This window comes from Xiphophorus maculatus, chromosome 19 (genome assembly GCF_002775205.1).
Source record: "Xiphophorus maculatus strain JP 163 A chromosome 19, X_maculatus-5.0-male, whole genome shotgun sequence".
Classification (NCBI taxonomy): domain Eukaryota; kingdom Metazoa; phylum Chordata; class Actinopteri; order Cyprinodontiformes; family Poeciliidae; genus Xiphophorus; species Xiphophorus maculatus.
The window spans coordinates 13,825,947-13,839,738 of record NC_036461.1 but is presented as its reverse complement, the minus strand read 5'-3'; the positions used below and the strand labels follow the sequence as shown (position 1 = coordinate 13,839,738).

Genomic DNA, 13,792 nt, shown 5'->3' with positions numbered 1-13,792 from the left:
AACGAATCGTTTACGTTCCCTTTTTTCCAGGCGCAAATTACTCTCCAAGAGTTTATGGAAACACACAATAAGACTTTGGCCGAGGCGTAAAGTGAGTGGGTAGAGTTTGACCAATGTGGTGGATCAGTGATGGGCAGGAATGAAGGTTTCTGTGCGCTCCTGGAAAGGATTGCACTCAAGTGATTGCAAAAACAATGGTGGTTGAATTAGTGAACAAAGCAGGAGCTGTCAGGGGCCAAAAGTGAACCACGCTACATGCTTTATGGTGCTTTCACCACAGAGACTAAACACATTAATCACCGATCAGGAGCTCAGTTTAAACATAACAAAAGTAAGGAGAAGACAGATGGTGAAAACAGGAATGGAAGCCTGTCAGAAGAAGAAACTGAGGTGTTGTGGTGTATAGAACAAGGGCCTAAAAATCATCATCTAACACTGCCAACAAAATGTATGAAATCAGCTGAAAACAACATCAGGTCAGTCTCTGAAATCAATTAAACCTCCACCGCAGACATCAGGAAATGTTAACGATCTTTTGGAAAGCATTCTTGTTGAGCAACAGCCACAACGACACATCCAAACCACCAATTTATAATTCTTGCTTCTCCTGAATAAAATTATGCCGCCTCCTTGTTGCTTCCCTGACTACTGAAGAGTGCTTGTTTCACTGCATCTCAACATGACTGACTTAGACAGACTATTAATGCGATTAGAGCATGTTTCCTTTGATCTACGGCTTTTGCTTTCATGCCCAACTCGCACTCTGAGTCAACCGTCCTCAGAGTCGGCCACCGGCCCCCTGCTGCTGCCTTCAAATTGCCTCATCTTCTCTGAGAAGACCAAAGCTCCCAACACAAGCACCACAACAGAGAGCCAGATTTAGTCAACCCTGGAAGGACTGGAGTATTCTTATTAAAGTTGATTTTATTCTAGAGTTTCTTTTTGTTGCGTTATGGTGTTTTTATCAGGTTTTGATCTTAGTGCTGATGATTTAATCAGGAATAGGAGCAGGTTCAGACTGAACTAAAGTTTTGAAAATGGTGTGACAAAACCATTATTTAAACACCATTGGTACAGAAATGTTATGCTGTTGCCTACTTAAAAATAGGAAAACAGTTGACTTGAAATAAGTAGTTTTTTTTTTATTATTATTGTAGTTTAATAAGATACATGTGCAAATAACAGCAGAAAACAATCTGAAAACATTTTTCATGATAAAGATATAATTTTGCTATAGGACTTGATCAAGTTTAGTCTATTGGCCTTATTTGAAGTTGATGGATCAAAAACAACTGCAAACGTTAAGTTGGTGTCAAAGTGGAATACTCTTGCTAACAGATTATCGTTGAGCAGTAATGTAACGTTCCAATGAACAGTAGTATGAGGAATGGCTTCACTTACATGCGAATAATGTTCTTAACACTGAAGTTGTCAAGTGGGGAGACATCTGGGTCCTCTCCCTTTTCATCCTGTAGGACAATCTGCTGCAGGATCCTGTCTAAAAGCTGCCAGTGCTGCAAGCTGCAACCTCCACGTTTATCTGAATACAAAGAAAAACCCTTGTTTGTACATTTGTGAGTCCAAATGAACCCAGAGTGAACCTGTTAATCTGTACTGAAGATATTTTGGCCCGTTTCTCTTTGACTCACACGGCATCTGCAGGCAGTGCTGAAGGATCGAGAGAAGATGTGGGTAGGAATCTGTGTGGCTCAGTTTTTTCTTGATCAGTTCAAACATGGCACCAGCGCTCTTTGTGTCCACATGGGACTAACAAAGAAAAAAAGAAGATGTTTTATTTCTAACGCAGACCTAAATTTAGAATAAAATGTTTTAATGTAAAAAAGAGAAACTCACTATATCAAATCTTTTGGCTAGCTCAGAGTCATCCTCATTTCTCACCATCTCAAAGAAGTCCAAATGTCTGGGAAAAGAGGCAAAACATTGTCACATTTACACATTTTAGAAACGCAAGCAGCACTAACAGCACAACAGCAGATGATCACTTACCTGTCCAGAGTCGCGTTATCGTGCTCTCGGAGTTTATCAATAACCGGCTGAATGCCCAACATCAGGAACTCGTACCTCAAGTGGAGACGAAACTCAAGGTTGTCCTGAAAGCAACAAGCAGTACAACAATATTCAAAATACCTGCAACTGCATAGTTGGAAATTATCTGGCAATATTTAATGTAAAAAATGTTAAAACGATTTAATAAACAGGATGTCAGGAATTGTAAAATGTTCCAGAGAACCATGTGTGAATTTATTGATTGGTAAGAAGCTTATTACTAGTGGATGTAGAAACAGTGTCTAACAGCAGATTCAAGCTTATCTTATCTTTTGAAAGAAACTACTTAAATAAAACACAAAAACATTGGTTAACACATGCAGACCTCTCCAGCTCCAGCATTGAGCACTGCGTTGATGAAGGACATGATTGCCGTCTTCAAGTTGACTTCGTCCCTGTAGCGGCCAGTGCTTCTGTCCAGCTCATTGAGGAGTGTCTGGATATAAATGCATAAATGCAGATTAGAGCTCAAAGAGTCAGATTGAAACTGTGATAAGTGGTAATAAAGGCATGCTAAGGAACCCATATTATGCTGACAATATCAAAGAAAAGAAGGCGACACAGGGTCACTGCTCTCAGTTCTTTAACTTACCCCAACATACTTCAGAAGTTTAATCACAGCTCAAACTGACATTTAAAGGCCTCCAATGCTCGCAATGATTCTGATCCCAGGGTGTTAGTTTAGTCTGTCGTGGTACAATTTATTGCAGACCCCCGCGGGGGACGTGTAAGATGTGGTTGTTGACTCAGTCCTACCACTTACTAAAGCACTCAACACCCTGAGACCTTGACAAGTTTTAAATCCAATGGCTTGTGTGCCTAACCCAAGACCTACCAGTTGAGTTACACAAGTAGCTAAATTTAAAATGACCACAGTGATGTAGGCAGGCATCTTGAGAAATTTGCTTGTACCACAGTCATGTGCTAGAGGTTTGAGCCATCACTTGTTTCTTTCTATTTTAATTCCAAGGTGGAAGACTCGGTTTTAATTTGTCTGAAGCAAATTTTGTTTTGGTTTTTCAAAGGTTTTTGTGAGTTGAAAAGACTAGACTAAAATACACAAAAGAAACTGACCTTTGGTTGCTGAAAATGTAACTATTCAGAAAAATTGCAGCAATGTTTTGCGAAACCACCAAGCTAGAGTGTTAGGAACTAACAGGTGTCCAGAATTAATATCTAGACAGATATTAAATTTTGGCATAGCTAAGTTGTCTCAAAAGAATAAAAAGACTCAAACTTAGCAAGCTTAACAGAAATATGTAAGACTCAAACTGATGTCATTATCAACTGTAAAGAGAAAAAAAGTATTTACTGTGAAAGCATGAAGACTTTACTAATTGCTATAGACTGTGACAGAGTGAGAGAGCAAAACCTTTACCAGATAACAGAAAGGTTAAATGAAGTACTGTTTGCTCCAAATAAAAAATATAAAAACTGCTCACAATTGGAAGCCAGAAGTATTTTAAATACTGTTCTTCTGTCATATGCTATGGTCCGTATAGAAAATCAACAATAGAAATGAGAAGGTCAACGTGTTAAAAAAAACATAGATTTTCTCTTAAGAAAAAAACAAAGACTTAATAACCATATCAACTTTAAAAGATTCCAGAAAAATTCTGGCTGAAGGAAAGTAAAACGTAAAGAAATTAGGAATATTTAAATCCTACTGCACATTATCCACAATAAGAGCAATATTATTTCAGCTCAGTTTTACTCACCTGGAATCGGGTCCTCTCTGCAGCGTATTTTTGGTAATGCGCCATGGCCTGCAGCACCTTCTTGTGTCCATCGGGCACCAAGCAAACGGCTCCGAGAATCTCCAGAACCGCCACTTTAGTTTTAATGTTCTCCGTCCGCAGGCTCTGAGAGATGGTGTTGATACTTTGCGGATGGGCCAAGACATGCGCGCGTCCCTGCGAGTTGTTCATCAGGGCCTTGATGCAGCCGATGACGGAAGTGTGGATGCGGCTCTCTGACGTCTCGTAGTCCATGCTGCGCAGGAAATTGAGTAGGCAGGTGAGACCGTCGAGTTCAATGAATCGTGTGACGAACCTAAAGAAGCAGAAGAATAAAGATGGAGAAAATTAAGTTATGGACCATATAAATTGCTCTTTATTAGTAGATGTTGGTCTCTGAGGTCCTCTGTCCAGTACTCATGACTCAAATTTAGATCAAAGATATTTTTTTTTAATAATAGGTAATAATTTCTATTTGATAAGGCTCTTTACCTAGAATGCTAGTCTATCAGGGATTGTTCAACAACTCAATAATATCATGTGTGACCTTTTCTCTATGGTCATGTCAAACCAATAAAGAAGGAATAACAATGTTACATACAGTTTAAGCACTGTAAGACAATATGACTGTATGTTTTTTTTACTTAAAAAAACAAACAAAAAAACACCAGAATATATGGTTGTTCACTGCTAAAATCACCTGACTCCCATGTTCCTGTTCAGCATTAAATTAAAAGCCTATCTCACTTTAAAAAAAAATCTACAATTTTTGATTTTGATTTAATTGTCTTTAAATGTGAGCAGTTGTGTGGACAGAATTGCTGTGTTGATGTCAGATGTAAGAGGAGAAAAACATGTTGGTTGGAGACGATAGAAAGGTACCAACTTCTTCAACTAAGGAAAGATTAGCTCAGACTCACCAAGAATAGATAATGAACGATTGGAAATGCATTTTCTGATCTGTAGAGTCTGGACTTCCCATGACAGTCAGATTATTCATTTGCTTTTCTCTTTGCCGCTGAGACATTTCAGTCATTCTAAGGATCATTCTCTTCTATTCCACTCATTCGAAAAGCTTGCTTCAAGCAAGAACTGTCACTGCTTACAATGTCTTGGTTTATTCCTTCAGTGTGACAGAATTCATTTTGCTTCAGTAAAGTTGAGGAATCACAATGGATCTTCTTCATTGCATCCGAACACACCCACATCTTTCATTCATTCTACTTGAACACATTTCTCTGCACCCGGGACCCACACCAAAAAGACAGCCAAAGCAAAAACCAAAGTCTTCCTAAAACTTTACAACCTCAAGATTAGCCACTTCTCCGCTTCAAAGCTGCTGTTAGCTAAACTAATTAGAAATCAGTGAGTCAATGACCTCTACAGGAGTGAAGTGACTAGCAGGAGATGTAAACACTGATCGATGTCACGTCCAGTGAGCACAATGTGGGCTGCTTTGTAAATGAGCATCCCACTCAGTAAGATTCCTGATAGACCTCATAAATTATTTCAGACAAATGAGGGTTTGTGAGAGGGAGACACAGAGGACAGACGTGACATGGAGGGGGAGAGTGAAAGCGACACTGAAAGTTATGATTTATTGCAACTTCTTAGACATTGTTTATAATTACGTGCTCAACGCCAATTCCTCACCTCCTGCTGTTTTGGCAGAAACATGTAAAAAAAAAAAAGAACACAGTTTATATAGCATTTAATTTGAGGCAAGGGCTCCTCCTTTGCTCACCACAGATGAATAAGAGACCTCAAGCAGATGTCTAGATAGCAGCAAAACACACTGTTTACAAATCACAATATTTGTGATTTCCTCCTGATTGAGAACACCTATATGTATACATGCAATCAGCCACTCTTAAGGCACTGAAGTCTTGAAGTTCCCACAGAAACACCCGGCATACAGTGCACTTTTTGTCTGAGCACAAGAGCAGCAGCCCTTGTCCTGCACCAAGGTGGCGACAGATAAATCCCATGCATTAAATATGACCTGATTTAAATTCAAAGCAGGCACTGGGAGCTAGATCAAGGCACAACTGGTCCAACTATGAGAGTTGCACATTTGATATCTGTGAGGAGTGTTTGGATAGCATGCTGGAATAGTCCTTCGCCTGCTCATGAACCAAGGGCTCTCTCTGGAAGAGCTTTCATAGTTGATGAGAAATTAGGCTGAACATCCCTGTGATTAATGTATGGAAAGCGGAGGGTGAGAGCTGTTGTTCTTGGAGTCTCAAATCAAAAGCATGGATGAGATTCAAGGCTCTGCATGCTGGCTGCTTCAAATAGCTCTGCCGAATTGTCGACCATTTGCCAGAAAATACACACAAAATCCAAACTATGAACCATATGTGTGTGATCTATGCATGCAAGAAATTAGCATAAATGTGCATGCAGGATTTCAACGGGAGGTTCATTTGTGTCTAATCTTCTGCTGTCTCCTTTTAACTCCAGTGAGCTCTTAAATAAATGAATCTCCTCCTGCGTCCTATAACTGACATTCACACTCAGCTGATTGGCATAAAGATCTTATTGCATTTCTTTTCAATTGGAACAAGTGCTGCATACTTTAAGCCTCACCTGGGATCAGCTAATGCTGCATATGAGCTGAATTGGACAGCTGAATGGCACTTAAAGTAATTCAACCGCACACATTTTTCAGAAAAAAATTAAAAACAAGCATTAGTTAAATCTAGGCTCAGCTTATTCAAGTAAAACAATGGCTTTCAAAATATAGAAAATAGAAAATAGTGTGTTTTATTGTGTAATGAAATGATTGCCATTGTTGTAAATTCTGGACTTCTATCCAAACTGAATGACAATCTGAAAATTATCCAACATCTTAATTTGAATAATTTCATCTCTATGGAAAACATGGATTAAATATTGGAATTAGGGATATATATGTAGTACAATTTGGTAATTTTTGATTTGAACTCAATGGCCAGGGGTTTTTCAATAAGCTAGGTGTGAGTGTTGTGTTCACATCAATGTTTCAAATTAAAGAACAACAAAACAACAGAACATTTCTGGCCATTTTGGACAGGAAAAACTGAACAAAAATTCCATAGTGCCCTTGGTATGGGCAGCAAGTGAAGGAAAAGAGTGCTGTCTTTAACACAAAGTTGCTATATATTCCTACTCTTATTTGATTTTTTTTTTTTTGTCATTTGGATGTTACAACATGATAAAGAAAGGTATAGTTGACAAGGCATGAAAAATAATTAAGTGATTCAAGTTTTGGTTAAATTTTCTTAAAAAATTATATTACTTGTAACAATTTATTGACAACTTAGCAACTTAGTGTCACAAACAAACATTTCCAGGCATAAAATTATTTTTTATTCTTTAATTTGTTAGCAAAATTAATAAAAATGATTTGCTCATCAGTGATCTTCCAGACTTTTAACCTTATCTTGAAATCTCATACACTTAATAAACAGAATGAAGTGGAAAGTAATCCAGAAGCACAAATTTAAATTCAGAACTTGAGTCCAGCTAAAAGTACTGTTTGAGGTTTCAGCTTCAGTACCAAAACTGTTTCCCTGTTTGAACCAAGAATGACCCCAGAGTGGCAGACAGTCTGCCTCGAAGCACAGCCACACACACTTATCCAAGTCCAGCCCTCCCAAATGCACAAACTCAAGTGATCATGTGCTCCCCGGAGCCATTCTGCTGCCCTTCGTATTCCCACCATATTCACACACACCTAAAAGTCTCTCTCAAACACCCACGCGCTTCCATCCAGGGACACTCAGTCACACACAGGACTGATTTGATTAGAAAGGAAGAATGTGAATAAGAGGCCAAGAAAGGTTGTCAGAGGTGCCAATTACAACACCCGGACTGGAGGTTTTTGTATATCGCCTAATATCAGCATAGCTCTCATTTAAATACTTTTCTCTTGTGAGGCCTGGTGTTTAACTGAGGTAACATGAAGGCTGAACAAAGGACAATGCACATAAAACTGACATTAAGAGAATACGACTAAAGGCTCAGCCAAAGGGCACATCTGTAGTAAATGTATGCAAAATATATCAAGCCATGGACAGAGGAGTTATTCTGGACTAAGTTTATAGGGATATCAACAGGGAGCAGTTTATATGTGGGGTCAACCAATCTCAGGTGGGCCAGGGGATCATAATGTCTCCTGTCAGTGGTCAATAAAGTCAACAGGACAAACAGCAGTGCACTTCCATAGGACTCAAGTAAAAAAAAAAAAAAGATATTTTATTTTAAGATGAGATTATATTTTAAAAACATAATTCTCCCATGGTATTAGGAATGACTTGAAGCTACCTTAAAGAGATTAGGAAATTTTTTTCTGAGGCTATAAATTAAGTAAAAATTAGACTCTCTGTGCACTCCGACCACAGGAATCACTCCCTGATGTCTGTTAAAAAGAGCAAACCCTCAGTCTCCTGCATTTGCCCTAATTCACTGGTTTTCCGTCATATCATTTATTTCCGTCCAATCAATGACAAATTTCCCACAAATATCAGCAACATCATGTAAAAAATGTGCTGAGTGAGAACAAAAATAAATTACATTGCATGATGAGGAGTGGAGATATATTTGTCATATAGTTCTTATGATGACTTTTAATTGTCCAAAAATAATAATAAACAATAAAAGATGTATGTGTCTATTAAACAGCTTTGCACTTAAAAATTTTACCACTGTTTTAAAACAAATGAAACATGATAACCGAGGTGATATTTTAGACTATCCTCACAATATTATTTTATTAAAAACTGTTAAGAACAATGTTTATGGATAAAGAAAGTTGACCATTACCATTACTGGGAGATTTCCAAATAACGCTCAACATCGGCTAAATCAACATGTTCTATGACAGAGAGGCTGAAAGCTCTGAAAGATAAAACCGAAAATGTTCTGCAACAAATTCAGCCTTCTGAAAGCAAAGCCTCCTTGATTTCTTCTTTAATGCTGACGTATCAGCCTGAATGTCTAGTTTCTATAAAGAAATTGTTCAACTTTTAAAAGTTGTATTTTTGCGTCTTGTGTCCTTCACTTTACACAACTTACTGATACTAATAACTAAATGTGCTTCACTCAGGAAGAGCTTCTTTTCTGCAGAGTTATTATGGCCACGAGCGGTTAGAGATTAATTCATTTAATGCAAAAAGAGCTAATTTGTAGTTTCTGACAAAATCACCAATCAGGGCCAGTCACATTTTATTTTTACTTACTCAGTTATCTCAATAAATGCACCAAAAAAGTGACAACAATCAAAAGTGTATATCATCCATTTCTTAGTTCATACGTTTGTTAGAAGGCTCAAAACAGATCTTCGTTGTAAGTCACACAATTTTCCTTGCAGCCATTAACTCAAATGAAAACCGTGAGGAAGACAATTGATAGTCTCAGTATCTAATGAGGTATGTTAGTTGGATAATAATCCACAAAATCTGTTTCTTCTTTCCTGATGTTTCAACTTTTGGCTAAATAGACAAAAAAAAAAAAACAAAAAAAAAAAAACGAGTTCAGCAAGTACGAAATTTAAATGCATAACTCAAGATGCTTACTACTTTTTCACATTAAAAACTTTAAAGAAGTTATTGTATTTCACAAGTCAGACCAGGGAGTTTACGAGAAAAACACTTTATCTTTCCCTAACAACTAAAACATAAATTTACTAGAGGTATAAACAAAGATCATATTGGGTATTTTTACACATTTGCAATTATGGAGAGTGGTGTTTGATGAAACGGTCTATTTCAGCAAAACAGTTTTTGTTCTCCTTGTCAGCTCTGTTACAATACAAATGTTTTGTGGTGTAAATAGCCATCTGGTGCTGAGGTGATGAGGTGCAAAAAGCTTCAACAGAGAGTCTGCTGGAACCGCTATGAAATAGTTGAGGTTTGAACTGTTATAGACGGACAACACACACACACACACACACACACACACACACACACACTCTTTAACACATAATAAATACTCTATGATTCTTCAGACACAAAGAGTGTGGATCACTTTCTACCTAATACAGAACTCTACATGCACAACGCTTTTATACACTTCACACAGACCCACTGAGTGCAAAGAAGCCATTTTTGGAAACCAGTACTCTAGTAGCAGAGGGCATATTGTCATATCTGACCAGTTAAGATTCAACATTAAGACAACTATTTTTACCTTATTTTGACTCTGTTTTTGAGAAACAAAGTGTGACAATTAGTGATATCTAACAGTTACTGTGCAGACTGACAGCAACTCTTATTTTTTTCCCCAAATCTGGCAGCTGAGGGGAGAGGGGCGTGAACCACCTTTTCTTTAGTTGGCATTTTCACTTCAATGGAGGATTAATGAGACAGACCTACACAAAGCAATGCATAATGTAAAAAGAAAGGAGATGTAGTTTTATACTCTCTGTACAAATAAAAACCTGAAATGTGTGAAACCCTGCATCATTTTTCTTTCACTTCAGAATTATGTGCAACTTTTGGCCTTTCATAACCCCCCCCCCAAAAAAAACATTGAAACAAACTCCACTGCATATTTGTTAATATACCAAGCTAAAGGTCACACAGGAAGTTTAAAAGTTAGTGATTTGTGTGATTACATAACACATCAATCATCAGTAATAGATCCTAGTACAAGCTATTTGTTTATTGTCTAATCTGTACATATTTAGTAGCAGCTCAAGCTTATCTACCTAAAAAATTTGACTGTAGCACTTCACTCGGCTTTTTGCTTAAACTCCCTTTTCACTACTTGGTATTAGTAGGGAATACTGACTTTCACTTCTTTTCAGTAGAAGTGAAAAGAAGTGTCGGAAAGAAGCAAACACATCTGTCTCCCGAACACTCTTTAAAGATGTAATGCTTTGCTCTCCCACTGATACATATTGCGTAATATATGAAAACAGAGGTTTCCCTCCCAGTTAAGAGATCTGACTGTTCTGAATAATAATTTCTGCTTGTGTTGGTAGCAGACCTTCCAAAGGGTTATTGACTCAGGAGCAGGAGAAGAGACTGCACTAGGTCTCAAGTCAATATTCCTGCTGGAAGAGATTTGCAAAAGCAATGTCCAGACAGCTGTCATGGGAAGCACTAAGATGCTCTGCTTGGATTGGAGCGCATTATGGGTTACAACGGCCTCACTGACCTGAAAGAAAAAAAAAAAACTTTGCTTTTCTATCCTCCTGCAATAATGTTTGAACTAAATGGCAGCAGTTGTGGGGTTTCGTGTCTAAGATGCAAGAATGCCCACACAGATGCTCTGAGTAGAACCACAAATATCAGCACAGATGTGGATTTAACTCAAGAGGCTAACAGTTATGCAACAGTGCTGACACAATTACATGCAACAAATATTGAAATATTTAGAAGATAAATTAAAGTGGAACACAGACTGCATCTACTACACGGCTGCATGGTTTGTATATGTCCATCAGCCCTGACATGCCTGTTTGAGTTTAGATTTAGCTTTTTGTGGGTAAATACACAGGCCCCGCTCCATTTGATGGATGATAAACAATACAGATCTTACAGAAGGAGAACATTTTCAGTGTGCCTATATTTGTCTGTTCAGAAAGGGTAAAACATTTGATGAATTACTTGAAGTATTAACTGCAGCATTGGAATAAACCCTCCCCGTGTCTTTTCTTTACTTTGGCTTGTCAAGGTCCACTTGTATTTCTGCAAAGTGGCATCTTTATGTTTTATTTGTTGAGATCCAATTTTCTTAATGTCGACTAAAAAGAAAAATCTGAGTTACGGTCTAATGAGGGAGCACAATGTGGCTTCTTCTATCCTTATTTAGGATTGTTATTAAATGTCCCTGCGACCTGCCAGAAAGGGTAACCAGCTGAGTCAAATAAAGAGGCTGAAAGCTCACAAGTTTTATGAGAATCAAGTTGTCTCATAAAGTCCACCAAACATAAACAAAAGTAATGAGGTAATTTTATCTAAAAAAGGAGAAACATCTGAGAATGAATCCTGAGAGCAATGTATGAAGGGTCATAATTTAACCTTAAACTACATTGGCTAAAACACAAAATATCCAGTAAAGTACAAAAAAAGTTCTTTTGAAAACAGAGGACTTGTCACTCATTTAAGTCAAATTCAGTTCAAAAATACTTTATTGATCCCAAAGGGAAATTAAATGTTATTATAACTCATGTTAATTCAAATTCTTCAAAGAGTTATTGTAGCTGGGGGTGGCTGTTGGCAGGAAAGATTTCCTGTAGCGGTCCATACTACAGTGAAATGGAAGAAGCCTCTGAATGAAGACACTGTTTATCCCAAGAAGAAGAAGAGATTTTTTAAGTATTCTCTGACATTCAGCTGTATAGAAGGTATTTCAAGGCCAAATCCATTCGCCTTTCGCTCAAGCAAGAGTCAAAGCACCACGTAAGTTCTTTTGCCCAAAGAGTTTGTGAGGAATTTAAAAATCCCCACCTGTAAACAACTGTTCTTGGGGTTGATATGTTGAGATAAAGAAATGTTAGAGCAAAGCGTGAGCAGGCTTTAACTGATTTCCAGTTTTCTCTTGATGTTCTGATTCTGAATTTGTTCTTGAGAATGTCAAAACAAGCAAATCCACATGTTCATCAACCGATATTACTGAACTCAAGACATCGACAAAATAAGTAAAAATCACTTATTGATATGCTGATAAACCAAAAATAGTGGGGGTTTTCGACACTGATGCATTTAATGGAGTAAAAATATAATTAACATCTGACTACTTTTCATTTGACCTACTGATCGCTCATCAGAGCTAATCAAGTGAAAACTGGCTCACTTAGACCAGTCCATGATTGATTGGTGCATACCTGGCAGGCAGTCAAACCGAACAAAAAGCACTGATGAGGTGATTTTCTTTCCCAATATTTCACTGAAGCCAAGCTGAAAATCTGACCATAATCATTCACAGGCCAAATCCATTTGCCTGTTGGCCTGTGGAAAGATAAAATTATTTATGAATAATATGCACCTTTAACTTATATCTAAGTTAAAGGTGCATATTAGACAATCTTAAAGTGTCTTCTCAAAGTTCACGTTTCAGATAACCTGTTTTAATTTTAGGCTCTGCAAATAAAAGAATAAAAAATAGGAGGCATTTGTACATTAAGGAGCTACAAATTAAAGCTGGGACAATGAAACAAATACACATAATGCAAAAAAAATTGAGATACAAGTCACTTTGCTATACAAATTATCATCCTGCGTGAGAGTGTGACAGCAACGGATGGATCATTGACAATGTGCTCTTGTTGTGCCCTCTGCCTGGCACATTGCATACCCAGCATGTGTTTATCTGCTGTAGCCCTGCAAAACAAGCTGAGGACAACAAGACGCCCTCTTCACAGCCAGGCCCAGCTGCCTCTGAGAAGACGCCAGGAGAAAAAGAGAGGGAGGCCACTTCAGGCAGGCATGAATCAAGGCCGAATACGGACAGAAACAACCGTGTCCCACAAAAGCTGGCCATAAAAACAGCATGACGACTCACCGAGGGCACAGAGAAACGATCCATAAAGTTGGTGACTAGCTCAGATTTCTCGCTGACCTTTAAGCTCTGAACCATTTTTTTCCCCCTTAGATGTTCATGTGTCTCAAATTTGACCAAGGCTGGATATTAACTCATTGCCCACAAATTCCCCAGGCATTCATATTCTGTGGGAGGCACCTGGAACCCACATCAGGTTTACAGTAGTGAGAAACATGTGCGGGTTAATGGGCCATAACTCATCCTGAGAAGAACAGCACTGGTGCAGGTGCATCACTAAAGAGTGCTCATTGAGCCGTTACAGTTTGATGAAGTAAATTGTCTGAATTAAACACAAACAAACACTTGAAGGAGAAGTAGGAACAAGAGAAAAGATATTGGGAAAACAAAACGAAAAACGGATTAGCGTCACATGGAGATTATCCAATATCAGTCAATGCTCTGCTCTGCTTGTAATGTAGTCTTAAAAATACATTTCTTGTCCAAAAAACTGCAAAGTT

At 38.0% G+C, this 13,792-nt stretch overlaps 1 protein-coding gene across 8 annotated transcripts in view; it reads right to left on the bottom strand.

Annotated features, from left to right (window-relative positions):
• The window catches only part of daam2 (dishevelled associated activator of morphogenesis 2), a 104,762-nt gene that overhangs the window by 22,877 nt on the left and 68,093 nt on the right, over positions 1 to 13,792 (bottom strand). For all 8 annotated transcript variants that reach the window (XM_023352585.1, XM_023352580.1, XM_023352582.1 and 5 more), the window contains exons 6-11: positions 3,786 to 4,119; positions 2,393 to 2,503; positions 2,008 to 2,111; positions 1,855 to 1,921; positions 1,650 to 1,767; positions 1,402 to 1,540 (exon numbers count right to left, since the gene is read on the bottom strand). In XM_023352585.1, coding sequence (XP_023208353.1) covers positions 1,402 to 1,540; positions 1,650 to 1,767; positions 1,855 to 1,921; positions 2,008 to 2,111; positions 2,393 to 2,503; positions 3,786 to 4,119 — 873 coding nt within the window. The remainder of the gene's footprint in view (positions 1 to 1,401; positions 1,541 to 1,649; positions 1,768 to 1,854; positions 1,922 to 2,007; positions 2,112 to 2,392; positions 2,504 to 3,785; positions 4,120 to 13,792) is intronic.